This window comes from Mesoplodon bidens (genome assembly GCF_964165515.1).
Source record: "Mesoplodon bidens genome assembly, chromosome: 8".
Lineage (NCBI taxonomy): Eukaryota > Metazoa > Chordata > Mammalia > Artiodactyla > Ziphiidae > Mesoplodon > Mesoplodon bidens.
Window position 1 is genome coordinate 103,136,372 of NC_138165.1, and position 21,346 is coordinate 103,157,717.

Below are 21,346 nucleotides of genomic sequence, written 5' to 3' on the forward strand. Positions count from 1 at the left end.
ATTAGTAAAAAGACAAAATAACAAGTGTTGGAGAGGATGTGGAGAAAAGGGAACCCTTGTGCACTGTTGGTGGGATGTAAATTGGTGCAGCCACTATGGAAAACAGTTTGGTGGCCCCTCAAAAATTAAAAATACAACTATCATACAATCCAGCAATTCCACTTCTGGGTATTTCTCCAAAGAAACCAAAACCACTCATTTGAAAAGATATATGCACCCCATGTTCATTGCAGTATTATTTACAATAGCTAAGATATAGAAACATCCTAAATGTCCATCAATGGATAGGTGGAAACACACACACACACACACACACACACACACTGGAATATCATTCAACCATAGAAATGAATGAAATCTTGCCATTTGCAACAACATGGCTGGACCTTGAGGACATTATGCTAAGTGAAATAAGTGAGACAAAGAAAGACAAATACTGTACAATCTCTCTTATATGTGGAATCTAAAAACATATACTTATGTGTGTGTATATCCATATCTATATATCTATATCTATATCTTTATCTATAAAACAAGAAGGAGAGGTAGGTGGGAGAAATAGGTGAACTGTTTTTTGTCTTGTTTTTTAAATTTAAATAAATTTAACTAAAAAATGATTTATATTAAAAATCACATGATATGTTAGTTTCTTTTACCTTCATCTTCTGACCAATCTATTGACAAACACTCCCTCCTTGACCAAACTTTAGTCAAGTTCCTCTGAACCTTTTCAACTAGATTTTGACCTTGGTCTGCTGAGCCCAGTTTTAGCAAAGAATCCTGCTAAGTCAGCTTAGTAAAATTCTCCCACCCTTTATATCTACTCAAGTTCCTCATCCTTCACCCTTAATATCTAAGTCCTTGGTCAGACTCTAGCAAGAATCCTGTCAGGCCATTTTAGCAAGGATCCCCCTCCCCTTGATATCTCCTCTTAGTAATTTTCTATCCACTGAACCCCTCACCCTGCCCAATGGTTATAAATCCCCAATTGTCCCCATTGTATTTGGAGCTGAGCTCAGTTCTATAAAGAATTATCTCTCTCCCCTACTGCAGTAGCTCAAATAAAATGTCTTGCATTTCTAACAAGTGTCTGGTGCAAGATTTTTCTTCTACACTGTGTGATCTTCTGTTCCATCTCTGGTAAGAAATTCACATTTTTTTCCTTCTGTACTCATGTTTTTCTTTTCTGGGTTGGAGACATCAGAGCATGGCTTTCTCATCATGTCAACCATGAGAATTAAATATGTCACCAGCTTATCAGCGGCTAGCAGACCTACAAACTCCTCATTAATTTTGTAGGATTTTACTAAAAGTATTACAAGAAATGACTATTCAACCCTGAAAATATTTAAAAACCATCGTTATGCCCTGTTTTAATTCTTAAAGGTGACCAAAGAACTGTAGAATGGTGAACAACAATAATATTGTAAAGCAACCACGTTTTTCATTTATTTTTATTATTATTTTTTTTGCGGTATGCGGGCCTCTCACTGCTATGGCCTCTCCCGTTGCGGAGCACAGGCTCCGGACGCGCAGGCTCAACAGCCGTGGCTCACGGGCCCAGCCGCTCCGCGGCATGTGGGATCTTCCCGGACCGGGGCACGAACCCGTGTCCCCTACATCGGCAGGCAGACTCTCAACCACTGCGCCACCAGGGAAGCCCACAGCCAAGCTTTTACTTTCCCAAATAAGGACCTTTAAAGAAAATCCTTTACTACCTCTCTCTCACATTCATTCTTCAAAGAAGGGACATTTAAACAATGTAATGACACTATGATACATTATCTAAGAATGAAGAATATTTATTTTTAAGAAAAGAGGGTTGACAAACTTCACTATAATTTTTTGTCCTCAGATCAGTGAAAATGTTGCAGACCTGAGTTTGTGTACTTTTTGTGAGGTAGTATTAAAAAATGACAATAAAAATAGTATACACAGATCATTTATTATTAATCATAAAACAAGTGGCTCAACTGAATAATATTCTGTGGATCAGAATACTATGCTTTGCAAATTCATATATTATCTCTGAGTAAATAGATGACAACAAATAATGGCCTCAAGAATTTAATCACTACCTTAGGAGTTTATTTTTGTACCTTAAAAGGTGGTTTCACAATCTCAGCCTTCACCAAGACGCCCAAGAAATAATTTTGAAATATAACTCCTTGTTCAGAAAAGAGGATCAAGCGAAAGAACAAGATAGCTTAGCTTTTTTCCCCCCTTCTGTTAATGAGGGCTAGGGGGAGACTTTTGAAAACATATGCCCTACAAATGGTGTGTGCAAAAATATTATTTTAATGTCAGACAAAAAGTGTTGCTAAGTTAGTGTTGCATGATCATGCATTTATACATGAAGACCATTAGATGCTCACTATTGATATATTTATCCCAAAGTGCTTTATTTCTAAAAAAAATGATTTAGGTGATATTTGTTTGGAGGGTCAAAACACATCATATGGGGCTTCCCTGGTGGTGCAGTGGTTGAGAGTCCACCTGCCGATGCAGGGGACACGGGTTCGTGCCCTGGTCCGGGAAGATCCCACATGCTGCGGAGTGGCTGGGCCCCTGAGCCATAGCCGCTGAGCCTGCGCGTCCGGAGCCTGTGCTCCGCAATGGGAGAGGCCACAACAGTGAGAGGCCCACGTACTGCAAAAAACAAAAACAAAAACAAAAAAACCCAAAAAACACATCATATATGTCACTGCATTCTGCTGCATCTAGATTTTAGTTCAGATACATTAATAATATATGTTACAGTAACCCCCTCCACTCCCAGCTAATTTCTGTACTTCCACCAAACCACCTGGGCAAGCGTCTCATTCTGTTATACAATCTTCTCTATATTACTTCTGAGCATATTACCATCATTTAATGCATAGCAGGTGCTTAGCATCTATGGAGTGTTTTACACAGTCTTTTAATTATATCTGTTTTATAGATGGGAAATCAAGGATTAGAGGTAAATGTAATCCAAGTTTATATCACTGGTAAATAAGTGATCTGAGACTTGCCCTTCTTCTCTTATCTCTACACCATGTTATTTTCCATTGTAACTTCTAATTTTCCTTCTAATCCTTTGCTTCTATGACCATGACCTCTAAATGAGTCCCAATGTAACCAAATCCTAGTGCTTTGGTATTTGAGAAACCTAGGTTCAAGTTTCTATTTTTACCACTTGTTAGCTGGATGAAATTAGACATGTGACTTAAACCTCTCTAAACATTCGTTTCCTCATCTGTAAGATGCAGATTATAATACAAGCTGTGTCATGGAACTGTTCTGGTAGTTAAATGGGGTTATCCTTGTAAAGCAGTAGCATAGTGTTGGCATAGGGAAAGCACTCAATATTAAATTGAGAAATGATACCGTGTTAAGCCCTGTAAATTTATTTACTCTTAAGAGTCTCCTTATTAGATTTTAAGTACATTTTGATAGTAAATTAAACATAATACATGCAGGCCTTTTGAATAAATGCATGAATACTTGTTATAGTGACATTTTTCTGTTCTCAGTTCTGAGTTTCTCAAATATATATATATATACTTATGCTGACTCTTGATTATTACCATGAGGTTATAAAAAAGAATGATGAAACTTTTTTAAATCCAAGAGAACATAAAATTCATTTAATTAGTCCAAAGCTGTACAAATATATGGCCTGTTCAGACACACAGTCTTATGTTTGTCAACATGGGGAAATATTCAGATCATTGAAGCAAAGCCCCAAAGCTTACAGAGGACTAGTCTGACTTCAGTGAAAATTTGAATTGAAAGTGTTTCTTGAGGAAAGAAGTTGTATTGCTTAAATGCTACTTTAATTGAAAAAAATTAATAAGACTAATAAATACATAAGAATGATTTTTCTAAAGCATTTAATATATATTTTCCTCCGTGTTTCTGTTTGCCCCCTTCATTTGCTTGGCAAACCCTTTCTTCCGAGATGCTGGGAGTTAGGTTTCTGTGAAGACTCTGCTTCAGGTGTCATCAAAAATCACATTGAGGAACTGATATAAGAAATTAGGAGAGGGAGGAAAAGGGATGTATCCTGGCTTGAGCCATGCATGTTGGTCATTTACATTCAAAGTCAGTTATATGAAAGTGGGTTAATGAAGAAAAAAGGAGTGAAAGAAGAAAGATAAGAAATGTAGCTGTGTGTGAAAAATATGGGCCTGTGTCATTCTGATGTGTCTAGTGATTGTTGTACAGTATAGGTTTTAAGAAGTCTTTGTTGATAAATAAGTGAGTGAATGAGTTTTGTTGGTCTCCTAAGTTAGGAAAACTGGCATACTATTCTGTCAATCAAGATAATGTGTCATATTTTACATGTTGCTTCTGAGGGTATAAATGTATGTGGCTTTTTTGAAAAACAATCTGGACATACGTTTCACAACTCTTATTCATACATGTTACTCAGTACCGCCCCTTACAAGAATCTATTCTAAAGAACAGACACTGAGATAAAGACTCACGTACCGGATGTTCAACTCAATATCACAAGTAGAGAAAAACTGAAAATAAATAATACATTCACTAATAGGTACATTGATGGAATTAGTATGCAGATATTAAGATGATGCCTCTTCCCCATAAATACAAAATGACTTGGGAAAATACTCCCCTGTTGAATGAATACAGTTGAACACAAAATGTTATACAATATGACTACTGACATAGGTGGCATCCTTTTAAAATGTAAGACTAATCAGGTCATTTCTATGCTTAAAACCTTGCCATAGGTTTGCATTTCACTTCGAGTAAAATTGTTATGTCGTTGCCATGGACTACAAGACCCTATATGCTTGAAATCCCGTGACCTCTGGGATCTTGTGCCATTCACACTCTTCCTGCCTCTCTCCACTCTGGCTACACTGGCCTTCTTGCTCGTCCTAGAACAGGACAGGCACACTGCTGTCTTAGTGCCTTCCCTAGCTTCCCCTCTGCTCTTTGTCTGCAAAATTCCTTCATATTACCTCCCTCAGGTCTTTCCCAAATGCCCCTTCTCAATGCGGCTTTTACTGACCATCCTGTTGTCACCCAGGCCCCCCATCCCTGGCTTTTCCATCTCTCCTACCTTGCCTTATTTTTCTCATTATCAATATCATCTTCTAACATTCTATAGGATGTATTTATTTACTATGTTTATTATTTATTGTGGGTCTCTCCTCCCTGCCCTCCCCCGCAAGTTTATTACCTGCTGGGTATAAACTCCAAAAATATGGGAATCTTTTTCGGTTTTTCATGAGGCATTCTCAGGCCACACATAATACCTGGCATATAGTAGGCGCTCAGTAAATGTTTGTTAAATCAATGAGCTAATTAAAACAAATGTATACATAGTTTCATACACATAGAAACATATGAAAATGTTAACAGAACTTATTTTTGGGTAAAGGGATTACTTGTAGCACTTTCTTTCTTGTTCTTTTCTACATTTTCTGAATTCTTTACATTCTTTACACGTGCTTGTGTGTGTGTGTGACTCAAAAGTATTCTTTATTTTAAAATGTGTAATCTCTGTAAGCTCTGAAAATCTAGTACTTATGAAAAATATTGGAAATGCAAAATCTATTATACTTACAGTCATAAGGAATTTCCCCAATTATTAAATAATTTTTTCCTTCAAAATCAAATGAAATTTGCCATCTTAACATATAGGTTACCATTTTAGTGATGAGTTCTCATGGGTCCCACCAAAGCTACTACAGCGAAAATGGATTAATGTCACTGTTAGAAGTAATAAAACAACAAAACAAGCAAATGCTGCCTTTAACCAAAGGTAACCTCCATGGCAAAGCTTTTATGCTGAAGAGTCCTTTATCATGGTCTACTGTATATGAGCCTACATCTGTTTTCCTTATATCTCTGGGGGATAAGGATGTTGACTGGCTTCATGGTTGTCTGTATAAATAACTGGCCAAATGAAATTAAACTTCGACAGTCCTATGGAGCAAGTGCTGATTCTGGATAATGAGATTTTACTTAGATCAGGAGCAGAAGACCCTGGAAGCTGCTGGATGGCATTACCTGCACAGTTTAAAACAGCATCGTCACGCCAAAATACCGATCACCTCAAAAGGAGTAGCTCCTGCTCTCCTAATGGGTAAGGACAGCCAATGCTAATGGCTTCATTTTTCTGAAATTATCTTAATAGTTTAAAGAATTTTTTACTGAGGTCTTTTTTGGGTATATTAGATTATCTTTTAAAATATCCAAAGCCTGTAGGAAACATCTCATGTGTTAGAATGAGGTTGAATAACATTCCTTTAAAAGGGGCAGGGGGGATAACATTTCCCAGGTCATTCCTGCTCTCGGACATGTGGTAAGCATATTAGGATTTATACATCTGAGTCACTATGGAACCCTACAAAATACTTAGTACCATGTCTGCCAATTAATCAGCACTCAATAATACGATAGGATCAATAAATGGCACCACAAAAATTTTAGTGATTTATCCCCAGTTGTCAGATAAAGGTGAACATGATCTTTTAATTCTATCTCTATGATTTTGTCTGTGAGAGTCTATAGTCCTGAAATACAAATGTTAGTAAAATTAACATTTAGCTAGAAATAATGTGTATAAACCATAAGTGGAACTGTCATTTTTTTATCAAGAAAAAATTCATGTAAATTATAATTGCAATATTTGAAACCAATAGAATGAAGAAACATATAACAACAACCACACACTAAACAATATGCCATATGAGAAGATTTGTGATTAATATAAATATATATGTCAAAATTAAAAAAAATATCCTTATGACATGTGATGTAGTGAAAATACTACTATGTGCTGGAAGTTGGAAGACTTGAATTTGGGTCTCAACTGTCACTTTACTAGCTTTATCTTGGGAAAGTTATTTAATATCTCTGAGCCTCAGTTTTCTCATCTGTTAAATGGGACTAATATTATTTACTTTACTGTACAAGGTTTGCTATTAATGAAGGGAGAAAATCTCAGTCAATATTAATAGGTACACTTGGCTGAGCACCCACTCTATCTCAGTTGTTGTGACAGGACCTTTACATTTGTCACTTCATATCTTCAGAGTAGGGGAAGTGCTATTACCCTATTGTATTCATAAGAAGACTGAGACAAAGAGGTTCAGAGTTTGCTCAGAGTTACACAGTTAAGTGGCTTAATTTGGGATCCAAGCCTAGATGAACCTGACCCCAGTCTGTGCTCTTTCCCCGAGGCCTGATGTCTTCACATGGTGCCACTTGCTTTTGCCACATGCTAATTTTCTTAAGAACTGTGTTTTTTCAGGGTGCTCCCATTTCATGGGGACCCTGGGGTCCAGAGAAGAGCAATGCGGACAAGGGTGAAGGTTTGCAGGAGATGTGCTGCTCCACCAGACTGGATGAATGGTCCTCTTGAGGGAAGAGGGGGACTTGAATCATAGAGAAGCATCACCAAACACTATCAGGCCTAGACCTCCCTGAAAATGAAATAGAAAAACATCCTCCTTTTGTGAATGGAGGAATGAGGAAAACTGTCTAACTAAAAATATCCACCACCTGCCTAATCTTGGTGATGGAGTCCCTACTAATGACTTGGAGTCAGTCATTTAAACTAGAAGAGCGTAGCAGGACCCCAAAGGGATGGGACACAGAAAGGGTAAAATTTGATGTTAAAAAAGAGGTCAGGTGCACAGCACAATTTGCAGTTTGGCACCATGAACCAGGAAGCCTGCAAAGTCACCGTCAAAATCTGAGGTTTGGGAGCCCAGGGGGCAGATGGAATGCTGGCATGAAAGAAGATGCTCTGGTCATGACTTGGCTGTATGTCCTCCTGGACACCACACCCCACAACCAACCTGGATTCCTGAGAGTGTCTCCTGGCGGACAAGGCAGCAGAGAGGTAGGTGTGTGAGTTTGGTTCAACTACCCGCATGGCTGATGGAGAGGACCACACCCACAATAAAGGAGTTACAAACAGGAGCAGATTTGGAGAGGAAGCAGGAGAGGAGAAGGGTGGGGGAGAAAAGAAGCAAGTTTTAGTATCATTCAAGGGGAAAGACACAGCAGAGCAGGCTGTCTTTAAAAAGAACAAAAAGAGCTAGATGATGAAGTTGTAATAATTTTTAGAAACTCAGAAAAGAGTTCAAAGATTGCATGCATATTTTCAGGTAGTGTCTGTCCTGGGTAATACCCTGGATGTGTGTCTGAGATTGAGCTCCACATCTTGGATGCATCAAAAGGTAAATTAATCTTGTAGATAAGACTTTCAGAGACTTCCAACCTGGTTTATGGGTATCTATAGGTGAGGAGATCAGTTTGTGCTACTCAAACTTATTATTTTAATATTAAGATTAATATTAAAAGAATAGTGGGGCAACCGATTTTTATGGACATTTGTTACAGCTTCATTGAAAGCCTTGTAATTAATTTTCTGTACAATGCTTACCTGTAGGCATGCTCTAGCTCTTTGTTTTTCAGTCAAAATGAATAGTATATTACCTCAAATCTCAAAGCTACAAAGTCATTATAACTATGAAAAAACCAATAATATCATTATATGTTGGAGCACAAAATAAACCAGAAGGAGTCGGTGAAATTATCATCACATCTCCATTGCTGGTAGTTACTGGTACATAATTAGAATTCAAGGAAATTTTACTGTGTGGATGAGGATGCCAGAGAACAAAGGCAGTAAAACATCGAGATAGCAAAGCAGGAGACACCTGATTTGGGGGCATCAGGTAAAAGGCGTGAATGAGTGACCATTTGTGGTCACATAATGTCCAATCTACATCATTAGCTAAGGGTGATAATTTTCTCCAGAAATGTCTTGCATGTTTTTTTGAGCTTTAGTCCTAGAAAATTCATATTTATTGATACCATATAAATGATCTCAATAATTATCCAATAATTTATCTGCAGACTTTTTTGGATTTTTCATGTACACAATCAAAAAGCTGCAAATGTGGAGAGTTTTGTTTTCTTCTTTTCCATGCCTTTTACTTTTTGTTTCTCATTATCGCCTTCCTGCATTGGCTGGCATCTTCAGGGAAATGTTGAATAAAGTAATGAAAAAAAAATCCTTACAGAGTTACACCATTATGTATTAATTTTGCTGTAGATTTTTATGAAGTAAAATTTTGTACTTTTCTAGTAGTTTTTCAATTACTTGTAAAAGGATGTTGTTTTTTTATCACATGCATTTTTGCATTTCTTAATATAACCATATTTTTCTCCTTTAGATTATTAATTTGAGGGCTTATAGTAATTGATTTATAATATTAAATCAGTCTTGAATTCCTGAGATCAACTCAATTTGATAGTAATCTATTATCCTTTTTATATTTTGTGGGACCTAGATTGCTAATATTTTCTTTGGGAATTTTTTCCCTTTGTGATCATGAATGAGATTGAATTTCCTTTCTTCCCTTGTCATGTTGGTATCAAGGTTATGCCAGTTCATAAAATATATTAAAGCTATTCCTCTTTTTCTGTTTGCTGGACGAGTTTGTGTACTATGGAAATTATCTATTATCAAATGTTTAGCAGAACTCTCTAACAAAGAAAGAGTGGCGATTTTTTGTTGGAAGCATTTGATGCTTATCGTGGTTTCTATTTCTTCTTGAGCTACTTTTGTAAGTTATATTTTTATTCAAAATCGCCCATTTAATCTAAGTTGCATGTTTATGTATTGACATAATATTTTATAATATTACTATAATTTTGTCTGTGATATCTGTAGTGATGTTCACTTTTTTTCATTCCTACAATTGTTTTTGTGCTTCACCCCATTTTGAAATTAAGTATGCCAGGGATTTGTCAATTTGATTTGCCTTTTCAAAGAACCATCTTTCGGTTTCTCTATCCTTTATAGTCTATGTTTAATTTCAATTGTATTAATTTCTGGTCTTATCATTATTTACTTTCCTTGGGATTTATTTTTTAAATCTCAGGAGATAAATGTGTACTATCTTTAGTATTTTCTTTTTCCTTTTTTAAAAATGTATGCTATGTATGCTTTAAGGCTGTAAATTTTTCTCTTATGATGGCTTTACCTACACTCCACAAATTTTGAAATATGTCATGTTCATTACCCTTCGAACCAAAATACTTTCTAATTTTCATAATTTTGTTGATTTTACTTCTATTTAATTGGAAAATTTTATTTACCTTTTCATTATTGACTTCCAATTGAATTCCATTTTTCTCAAATAACATAGTCTGCCTATCATTACTCTTTGACATTTGTTAAGAATTGCTTTATAATCTAGTGCATGACCAATTTCTGTAAATGTTATATGTATTCTGCAAATTTTGGTTGTATTATTCTATATATGTAAATTAAGTTAAGTTGGCTGTGATATTCAGATCCTTTAAGGTCATACTGGTACTTTTGGATATTAAAAAAATATTTTTGTCAATTTTTTCTGTTATAGTTCTGAGACTATTTTATTACGTGAATGCAAATGTAAAATGACATGTGCTGGTTATTCAACCTTTGTCATTGTCAGTGACATACTTAACTTCTGGCAATGCTCTTCTGCTTTAAAGTTCATTTTGACCGATAATGACAAAACTATATCAGTTTTCTTTGGTTAGCTATTACATCATTTATATTTTTGCATCTTTTTTAGGATTTTATGTTTTTTTAAATTAATTAATTAATTTATTTTTGGCTGTGTTGGGTCTTCGTTGCTGTACACTGGCTTTCTCCAGTTGTGGCGAGCAGGGGCTTCTCTTCGTTGTGGTGCATGGGCTTCTCATTGCGGTGGCTTCTCTTGTTGAGGAGCACGGGCATTAGGCGTGCAGGCTTCAGTAGTTGTGGCACATGGGCTCACTAGTTGTGGCTCCTGGGCTCTAGAGTGCAGGCTCAGTAGTAGTGGCACATGGGCTTAGTTGCTCCATGGCTTGTGGGATCTTCCTGGACCAGGGCTCGAACCTCTGTCCCCTGAATCGCCAGGTGGATTCTTAACCACTGCACCACCAGGGAAGTCCCAGGATTTTATGTTTTAAAAATGCCTTACCTTATTTGATTTTTTTAAAATCCAAATGATAACCTTTGCATTAAAAAAATTTTTTTATCATCTTTATTGGAGTATAATTGCTTTACAATGGTGTGTTAGTTTCTGCTTTATAACAAAGTGAATCAGTTATACATACACATATGTTCCCATATCTCTTCCCTCTTGTGTCTGCCTCCCTCCCACCCTCCCTATCCCACCCTTCTAGGTGGTCACAAACCACCTAGCTGATCTCCCTGTGCTATGTGGTTGCTTCCCACTAGCTATCTATTTTACGTTTGGTAGTGTATATATGTCCATGCCACTCTCTCACTTTGTCACAGCTTCCCCTTCCCCTTCCCCATATCCTCAAGTCCATGCTCTAGTAAGTCTGTGTCTTTATTCCCATCTTACCCCTAGGTACTTCATGACCTTTTTTTTTTTTTTCTTAGATTCCATATATATGTGTTAGCATACGGCATTTGTTTTTCTCTTTCTGACTTACTTCACTCTGTATGACAGACTCTAGGTCCATCCACCTCACTACAAATAACTCAATTTCATTTCTTTTTATGGTTGAGTAATATTCCATTGTATATATGTGCCACATCTTCTTTATCCATTCATCTGTTGATGAGCACTTAGGTTGCTTCCATGTCCTGGCTATTGTAAATAGAGCTGCAATGAACATTTTGGTACATGAATCTTTTTGAATTATTAACCTTCGCTTTTTTTTTTTTTCTTTTTGCGGTACATGGGCCTCTCACTTCTGTGGCCTCTCCCGTTGCAGAGCACAGGCTCCGGACATGCAGGCTCAGCAGCCATGGCTCATGGGCCCAGCCGCTCCACGGCATGTGGGATCTTCCCGGACCGGGGCACGAACCCGTGTCCCCTGCATTGGCAGGCAGACTCTCAACCACTGCACCTCCAGGGAAGCCCCTAACCTTTGCATTCTGATTGAAGCATTCAGTCCATTTACTTTTTTTTTTTTTTTTTTTAGTATATCAGCTTTTCTTTTATTGGAGTATAATTGCTTTACAATGTTGTGTTAGTTTCTGCTGTACAATGAAGTGAATCAGCTATATGTATACCTATATGCCCTCCCTCTTGGACACCCCCATCCCACTTTTAATGTAACTGTTTGATATATTTAAAATGCACTACAATTTTCTTTTTAGTGAGAAATAGCATTACCAGTTTTTGTCTGTAAGAAAATATTTGCATTTATTCTTGCAGGATATTTTCACTGAATATAGAATTCTAAACTGGCAATTATTTTCCTTTATATATCAAAGATATCACTTCATTATCTTGGGAATCCCAGTTATGCTTTTGTGAAGTCAGCTGTCAATCTAATTGTCAATTTCATTTAAAGGCATTGTATCTTTTTTTCTGGCTGCTCTTAAGATTTTCTGTCTATCTTTGATGGTCTGTTGATATTTAGCTAATAATTTATTAAGTTATCTACTCTTCAATTCTTTTAGTAAATTTTAAAGAAATTTTAGTCATTTTAAGCAAGAGGAATGATGAATAATTTTAAAACTATCACTGGAGTTAAAACTGATAGGCCTTGAAAATTATCTCATAGTGTTGGGAAAGACACAGAGAAAGAAAAATATTACCAACAGATTTCAAGGTTGAGAAACATGAGGGTGGGACAGAGAGATCTAATAATGTTTGTGAGCAGACGAGAAGATCAAATTAGGAAAAACTGACCTATCTCCTGAAAAGCTTTTCATAAGAATTAGAAGCAGTTGGATGGAGAAGGAAGTAGATAATTAAGTGACCTAAATGTACCTACTTACTCGGTTAAACATTTCACGGAATAGCAACAAGCTGTAGCAAAAACAATAACAACAATGGTAATAATTATTACCACGGAAAATTATTATATAATACTATAATTAGGTAATAATGATTATATTTTCCCCTCAGAAGTTAAATAAAACCATCTTCATTTTAAAATGAAGTTGTGTATAGCTAAAATGACTTCCGTTTTTCAAGATGGACCTGATTTCAAATCATTTGCTGAACTGTACTTCAAAACCACATACTTGGTAGAGTAGGTGTCTTGATTCTTAGTTTGAGAAACATGGTACTTATATATAGCTATGAATAGCACACAATCTCTTTCTTGGAAAACAAGCATACTTTAGAAGTTTACTTCTACACGATATATCAAACCGCTCAGGCAGAGAAAACACAATATGTGAATTTATTAATAATCTTATTAAATCTTTTTTTGTGTGTTATAAATTCATTATAACAATACTTTGTCATTGTGTTTGTAGATTTCTTTTTGAAGAAAAACCTTAAATAAAGTGACTCACATACAAAATTCAATTAGCGTGCATGATGCCTCCCTGTCAGAAAGCCTATTATACCAGCATCTCTGTTTGAAAGTTAGCAGTGAATACTCTTCTCACTCATTTGGTGGTAGCTATTTCTGAGATAAAACTTGATAAGAGTAAAAATTTTTTGCTTTCTAAAAGTAGATGATGAGAATAAAGCAGTTGGAACACAAATTATTAAATAGCTATAATCTATATGCAACTATTATTAATGAGAACCTCAAATATTAGGCCACACATGAATTATAGCAGCATAAAAAGGTTGTTCACTAAAAAGACCATAAAATATGATATATATATATAAATATGCATTTCAGATTTTATAACTCTGTAGATGCTCAAATAGCCAAGATTCAAGGAAGTGTGGTTTGTTCTAAGAAATCACATTTCATCCTTTCTAGGGGAAGTGGAGCACAGAATTCTAGTGAGGCTGAGCAGATGAACAGGTTTCCTCATTATTAGGACAATATAGCCTTTGGCACAGTAGATTTATACTATCGCTTTGTTAGATGCCACTGAGAAAAGTGAGCTGAGAGCAGAAAGTGAGAAAATCCAGCTAGAGAGGTTATGTAAAGAGTCAACCAGGCTGCTTAGGGGCTTAGAACAATTAGTCCCTGTTTCTAAAGTGTTCAAGAGTGCTATAAACATATTTCTGAGAGAAATCCTGTAAATTTAATATTCATAGCAAATTCTAGTTGCACACAGGAAATAGAACTTCTATGTGGCACACGCAAAGAGGGCAAAGCAAAGCCTCAAAGTTTAGGAGCATTTGTTAATTGTAGCTCAGGGAGAGAACTCAGCAAGCCACCCAGTTCATTAGCCAGTTTCCTGGCAGAGCAGAACTGAGCGTGTCCTATATAGAAGATCACCACGGCGAGGAATGTCTTCCCTTGTGAAAGAATTAAGCTAAGATATGCCAACTAAGAGAATAAGACTTCTTTTTCCCCCTCAAGACCTACTTTGAAATAAGATTACTATCTTTTATCTGTACTGTCAGAGTCTACAGTATGATTTCCCAAAGAATTTGACATGCATGTCTCAAATGTAGCTACATGTCGATTGTGAGAGAACTACAAATGGGAATTATGAAGACGCTTTACTTATATTGGTATCCCTGATATATTCTTCTCCACTGCAGATGGACTTAAGCTTATCCCACCAATGAAAATTACAAGTGCAAGAGCTAATTAACATCAATAAACACTTATAGTTATCTATTCCAGACCATCTGGTCATTGACTCAGATTTACTTTGGAAGTTCTCATTTTGTAAGGTAAGATCTTCTAGAAACACACAAACATTTAATTTCTTCTGAAATTCAATCAAAATGAGATTTCTTTCTAATGATATGTTAACAGTTCCATTAGCCACTTTGTAAGCAGAAAAAGCAGAAGGAACATATTCATTCTGAGCAATTATAAAACTAAGTAGAAATCTACATTCACTTGTTTTTATTCTTTCAACAAATAGCTACTGAGCACCAAGAATTGTGTGAAGTGCTCAAGATACTGCAGTGAATAAAACATACAAAACTCCTCACCATCTTGGGGTTTATGCTGTATTGGAGGAGAAAGACAAAAAAAAGCAATATATAGAAGTAAAAATATGCAAGAGACTGAAAAAATCACACTTGAATATTACTTTTAAATAGTGAATATTTTCACACAGGTTGTCTAGTTTTGTTTTGTTTTGTTTTTTCTGCACACAAATAATGAGGTGATTTGGGAAACATTAATACACAAGTTCAGGATAGTTAAACAATTTTGCCAAAGTCACACAGTATATCAAAAAATATGCTCTTAACCCCAAGTCTTCCAATTCCACGCCTTTGGATTTTTCCATTATAAAGCATTGTCTACACAGCAACAACAACAAAAAAGTAAATTAAATGTTCACAAAGAGTTGTGTACTGAATATCATGGAAAGAAAATAGCCAAATGGACTGAACAATTGAATATATATCTGAATATTTCAGGGCTCTCCACTCTGTCTCAAAGAAAGTTGGACAATGAGAAAAGAATAAAGCAGCTGGATAACTTTCAATAAAACACCTGTTATCCTCTTTTTACATTTTTTTAATGGAAATTGCTTTCAGAGGATTTCTGAGTTTATTTGCCTCATTGCATGTGCTTCTATTACATAGGCCTATTAATATGGGGGATAAGGAGGTATTATTTGGGGGGGGAGTCAATGGAAGAAAGCTCAGGAGCAGTATATATATGTAAGGACAGGGATAGCCAACAGAGACCCCTGGAATTTGGGTGAGTTTGATTGTTTTACAATTGCTAGGACAGCTTCATTGGATAGACTTGGAAATAAACACATAGGCTGAAATATTTTCACAGACTATTTAGATGGTCACAGATGGGCAGTAGTCATTTTGTCTAGATTGAATAGTTATGATTCTTTAAAGGAAAGTAAAATTGCCAAGAAAAATGAGAAACCAAATTTTAAATAGAGTTGTTTTTTATTAAGCCATAGTTATTAATCTGCTGCAAAATGTACAAGACTGATGTGGAAATGCCAAGGGCACAACAACATGCCAAGCTTACTGAAGCTAATTATGACTGAAGTGCTTGCAAAAGGTCAGGAATTATGCAGTAGAATGGACAACACACTCACGGATTTGTCTGTGACTGCACAAAGGCAAAGCAACAGGGAGACTGTTAATCAGTGCTAATGTTCAGTGTTGACCATCCAAGCAACTTCCTATTTATTGTCCAAATTGTCCACTAACTACATTCTTCACCTACTTTCTTCTTTTTCAGACCTCAGAAGGCTATGTGGAAATAAAATATGCACAAGTAAGATCATTGTGATTGTATTTTACTTCTTTCTTTTCCAGCATAGTCTGTATTATTTTACCCCTTAAAATAGGGCCAAGAGACCAACCACAGTCAGTTCCAGTCTGGAGGTGGTTAAAGTAGCCAGGAGTGGGAAGAACCAGAGGCCAATTTAAGGTATGTCCTAAGTAGCATGAAAAGTCAAAGTCCAAGAGACTGAATTCTATTGCCATTTCTATAGAGTGAAACTGGGGTCCACTAGGAAAATTAAAGTATATATATTTAACAAGGTATTAAAAATTCAGGAGGATGAGAATTGGGAGTGAGAAAAGGAGAACTATTCTTACCTAATCAATTCACCCAAGAGATCTTATGCCTCTGATACATTGGTCTAGATTCATTCTCTCACTCCAGACTTCTCCTCGAGCTTCAGATTTGAATACTCAGCAGCCTACGGGATATCTCCAACGATATGTTTTGCATCTATCTCAAGGTCAACTTATTTCTACCTGATCTGCCTTTCCCCATGAATTTTCAGCTCACTTTTTTCTGTTACAATCAACTCCAAATTTCCAAGCTAAAACAACTTGGAATTTATCTTTGAATCCTTTCCTCTCACCCCTAATATCTAATCAATTATCAAATCCTTCCAATTTTACTCTCTAGATATGTCTTGCATCCTATCCCCTTCTTTCCATTCTTATTATCTCTGAAAGAATTCAATGCCTTCTCGTGTGTCATAGATGAAGAAACAGACTGAGGGGTGAAGTAATTTACAAATGAGCAGTGGAAGAGTCAGAATTCTAGTCTAGGTTGTAGGACCGCCAAGTCTGAGCTCTCCACCACTGTCCTACTAACAACTTAGACATAATCAAGATTCCTAAGCATAATCTCAAAGCAAATTTTATCAAAGTTTAACAGGTTAGAAAGACTTTATTCAAGGTGATTACAATAAGGGAGAGAGACCAGAATTCAGTCTGAACTCAATTCCATTGAAGCAAAGGGTGGAGATTTTTTAAGAACAGGGATGGTGGCGGTTGGTGGGGGGAGCATAGGCCATCATTTTTTGTTTGTTTGTTTGTTTTTGTTTTTGTGGTATGCGGGCCTCTCACTGTTATGGCCTCTCCCGTTGTGGAGCACAGGCTCCGGACACGCAGGCTCAGTGGCCATGGCTTACGGGCCCAGCCGCTCCGCGGCATGTGGGATCTTCCTGGACCGGGGCATGAACCCGTGTCCCCTGCTTTGGCAGGCGGACTCTCAACCACTGCGCCACCAGGGAAGCCCCTAGGCCATCATTTTTGTTCATCGTCCTTACCCAAAGGAAAAAGAAACTCTCATATCTCCATGACATGGGATGGTTTCATAACTTGGGGCAAAGTACCCACAGAATTCAGGCTCCTACCCTCCCAAAGAAATTGGAAGATAGACATGTTATGTCCCATGATGTTTATATTTCAAACAGAAGTCTTCCAGGTCCTTAAGAAAGACATTCCTGGGTTGTAAAACTGGCAAGAGGCTTTTGAAAAGATTTATATCTCAGAGGGGCAGAGAAAGAATTTAAAAGTATAAGTTATCTAGAAAAAAAAAAAAAACCTCTAAGAAAAGATAAGTCTGGTCCTGGAGTCAGGAAGATGATGACTAAAGTTTAGGCAAGATGAGGGAAATGTTAAGTTCATCTTGGTCAATGAACTGTGGGTCTTTCATCATCGAGCTCTTGGCTTCTTCTCCATCCTTATTTCTCATCACAGAAGACCATGCACCTCACTTCTATGCCATCCTCACTATATCTGAGGAAATAATTTCCATATAAGTGTGTGTTTAAAATCTCTCTCCAGACTGCTGCTGGGAATGTGTCCTGGTGCTAGGAACCTGAAGCCATTAGAGTCCTGTTCATTAGGAAAGGAAGCAAAGGGAACTGGCATTCACTACCTTCAGCTGCAAGATAAGGCTTTTAATATAAAACCATCATTTTAGAGAAGACAGAAATGAGTCAAAATATAGATTGGAGAGGAGGAAATTCAGCTTAGTGTGATGTTTTGAATGAATCTGAGAGTTGATACTGTCAGTGGAATCTGTGGGCTTGGAAGTAGGGGAGGTGGAATATTGTATTAATCATGTTAGTCTTCTCCATGATCATGATATTCAAATGGTCTTTAGCTGGATCTGTGTGAACCTTCTAAATGAAATATTGTAATATACAGGCATACCTCATTTTATTGCACTTTGCAGATATTGCTTTTTTATTTTATTTTATTTATTTATTTATTTTTACAAATGGAAGGTTTGTGACAGTCCTATGTCAAGCAAGTCTATTGGTGTCATTTTTCTAACAGCACTTGCTTGCTTCTTGTCTCTGTAAAATTTCAGTAATTCTTGCAATATTACAAACTTTTAAGTCATTAATATATTTGTTATGGTGATCTATGATCAGTGATCTTTGATTTTACTCTTGCAAAAAGATTATGACTCGATGAAGCCTCAGATGATGCTTAGCATTTTTAGCAATAGTGTTTTAAAATTAAGGTGTGTACATTGTTTTTTTAGACATAATGCTACTGCACACTTAATAGACTAGAGTGTAGTGTAAACTGTGATCTTTAGAGGAAAGTTTGAGTTAGTAAAGGGAGCCCAGGGAAAGCTTCACTGAGAATCTAGCTTCTAAAGAATGAATAGGAATTAATCAGGTAAAGAAGAGGAAGGCATCCAGGTAAAGAGACCTGGTGTGTAGGAATGACCAAAAGTAGATCAAAGTAGCTGGTGCTTAGACAGTGAGGGAGAATGTAAGGCAAGGAAAGATTGGATAGGAAGGTAACTGTGAGTCTATGTGAGACATTGTTGGCATTCTCAGTAGATGTAAGTGAGAGGCTACTGAATTGGTCCAATCTAGAAACAATGCTATTTTGCTTCAGAATGATAGTGATTGAATTGTCACCTGCTACATGAATTTCAGCCATCAGTGAGGAAAAAAAAGGTTTATGAGATATTTGCTCAGAAGCACAAATCCTCATGACACTTAATCCAAATTTACAAACTTCACCTGATTAGAACCTTTGATTCTTTGTTCTTGCCACTTTTACCTCCAAGCTTTTGTGCCCTTCCATTAAGTATGTGTCAATCAGTTGTAATGTCTTGTTTGTAGGGTAGCCAGTACCATAGGCAGAAATGATTCTAGGTTTGCTATTTACTATGTTGTATTAAATCAGAGCATGGTTCAAACTCACATTCCTTCAGAAGTACAATTTGTGAACAAAAAATGGTGAGCCAGGGGAAGGAGTCAGTAGAAGATGAAAGATGTTAAAAATTACTCAGAATTCACTCTGTTTTTATTTTTGATAGACTTTGGTTGTAAACCATTCATATTCTTTCTTTAAGAAATTACTCTTGAGCCATGTAGGGTCAGGCATCAGACTCTTCAGAGCCTAGGATTGGCTGTTTCTATGCACTTTAATTCCAAACAGATGAGGTTGGGGGAAAAAAAGTAGGTCCCCAGAATGAGAAACCCTTTTCATGCTTGTTGCCTTTTAAAAATTGCATTTGAGAATCAGAAGAATTCAGTTGGAGAATTTAGGTGAATTTCAGTAATTAATTATGACATAGGTACTACTTTATGGAAAAGTCTCTTAGGTTTGAATTATACTAATTGACCAAATCAGTCAGATTCTTCCCCTTGATTATCTATTGGTAAGTTTTATCTTAGTTTAAACTTGAACAAGACCACTAAATGGGTCATTTTTAATAAATTATATTCATGCATCCACTCAAAAGTTGTCAATATTTAGTGGAAAGAATTCAATAAAATAGTTGTTTACTGTTAATATTGACAACGGGGATTTTGTTGCACACATATATCATGTATTTCTATACTAACTTGACTTTGAGAAGCAACAGGAGTTAGGAAGGGTATAGAGGTTGATAGAAACCACAGAGAGAGGGAACCCAGCCTTTCTTAGAGTAAGTGCCATGAGAAGGTGGTAGAACTCTGGAAGGAATGGCTATGTTGAGCTGACAGAAGCCAAACCATTAAGTATTAGGGCTCTGAGATAAATCAAAGATCCCGTTGTCCCACTTTTAAAGTGCGCAGAAAGTGATTGCATGTCAGTGGAAAACAAGATATCATCAGAAACAATGATAGATTGGGGATTACAGACACTACCCAATTTTTTCTCGTAGGTTTGGATTCTTGTGAGATCATAGAGAGGGAAAAAGAGTCCCTTTAATGACTGAGATTGATTATTAAGCCGATTGAGTCATATGGAGACTAGATAGATAGGGATTGAATTTTTAAATAACAAAGAAAATTATATTTATTGTACACTTAGCACATGTTAGGGGCAAAATATTTTTGATTGAATTCCATCAGCTTTTGTGCCCACCATGTAAGATGCAGCTTAAGGTGACTAAGTGACATATTCTCACTGCCCCTCCCCATTTTTTACATTTGTTTCTTCTCTCTCTCTCTCTCTCTCTCTCAGTTTATACCCCTCTCCTTCTTTTATTGAATAAGAGATACTGAACAGACAACTGTACCTAATTATAATGCGTATTATCGGTCAACATGAGTGTTTTCAAATGAGAGCAGTATTTTTTCCCAGCTTTTCTGAAATATAATTGGTATATAACAATGTGTAAATTTAAGATGTACAATGTAATATGATTTGATATATGCACATGTTGCCAAATAGTTACCACCATAAGGTTAGTTAACACATACATCAGTTTACATAATTACCATTTATTTTGTGTGTGTGGCGAGAACTTTTAAAATCTACTCTTTCAGCAATTTTAAAATATACAATACAGTTGTCTCTCGTTATCCGAGGGGGGAATGGTTACAAGACCCACTTCAGATACCAAAATCCACAGATGCTCAGGTCCCAAGGTTGGTCTTCCTTATCTGTGGGTTCTGCATCTACAGATTCAACAAGCTTTGGATCTTAAACATAGTACAGAATGTGCAGTTGGTTGAATTTGAGGATGCAGTAGCCACAGATGCAGACAGTGGACTGTCTGTACTAAATAAATACATTAATGAATGTATTTTGTTTTTTAAGGCTTATATCTGTCTTACATTTGACTCTAATCCTCCAAAAAAAAAGGCTTGTTTCTGTGGTAGCATTTTTTTTGCCCTCCTCAGACGCATAAAGGGACCCATTATAGGGATTAGTGATTTGCTGACTGTGAGGGATTAGACGTGGATCTGTTTCGTCCAGGCCTTGGTCACCACAGACACCGTCAGAAGACCTAC

General features: G+C 36.5%; 1 protein-coding gene across 3 annotated transcripts in view; it reads right to left on the reverse strand.

The window, feature by feature from the left end:
- Positions 1-21,346, reverse strand: part of SPHKAP (SPHK1 interactor, AKAP domain containing) — a gene marked incomplete at both ends in the record, with an annotated part of 145,792 nt that overhangs the window by 115,529 nt on the left and 8,917 nt on the right. The window contains one exon of one of the 3 annotated variants that reach the window (XM_081242164.1): positions 7,824-7,902. The exons of the other annotated variants lie outside the window; for them this stretch is intronic. Coding sequence (XP_081098290.1) covers positions 7,824-7,900 — 77 coding nt within the window. Of the gene's footprint in view, positions 1-7,823; positions 7,903-21,346 lie in introns of those variants that run through there. 3 annotated transcript variants of the gene reach the window in all.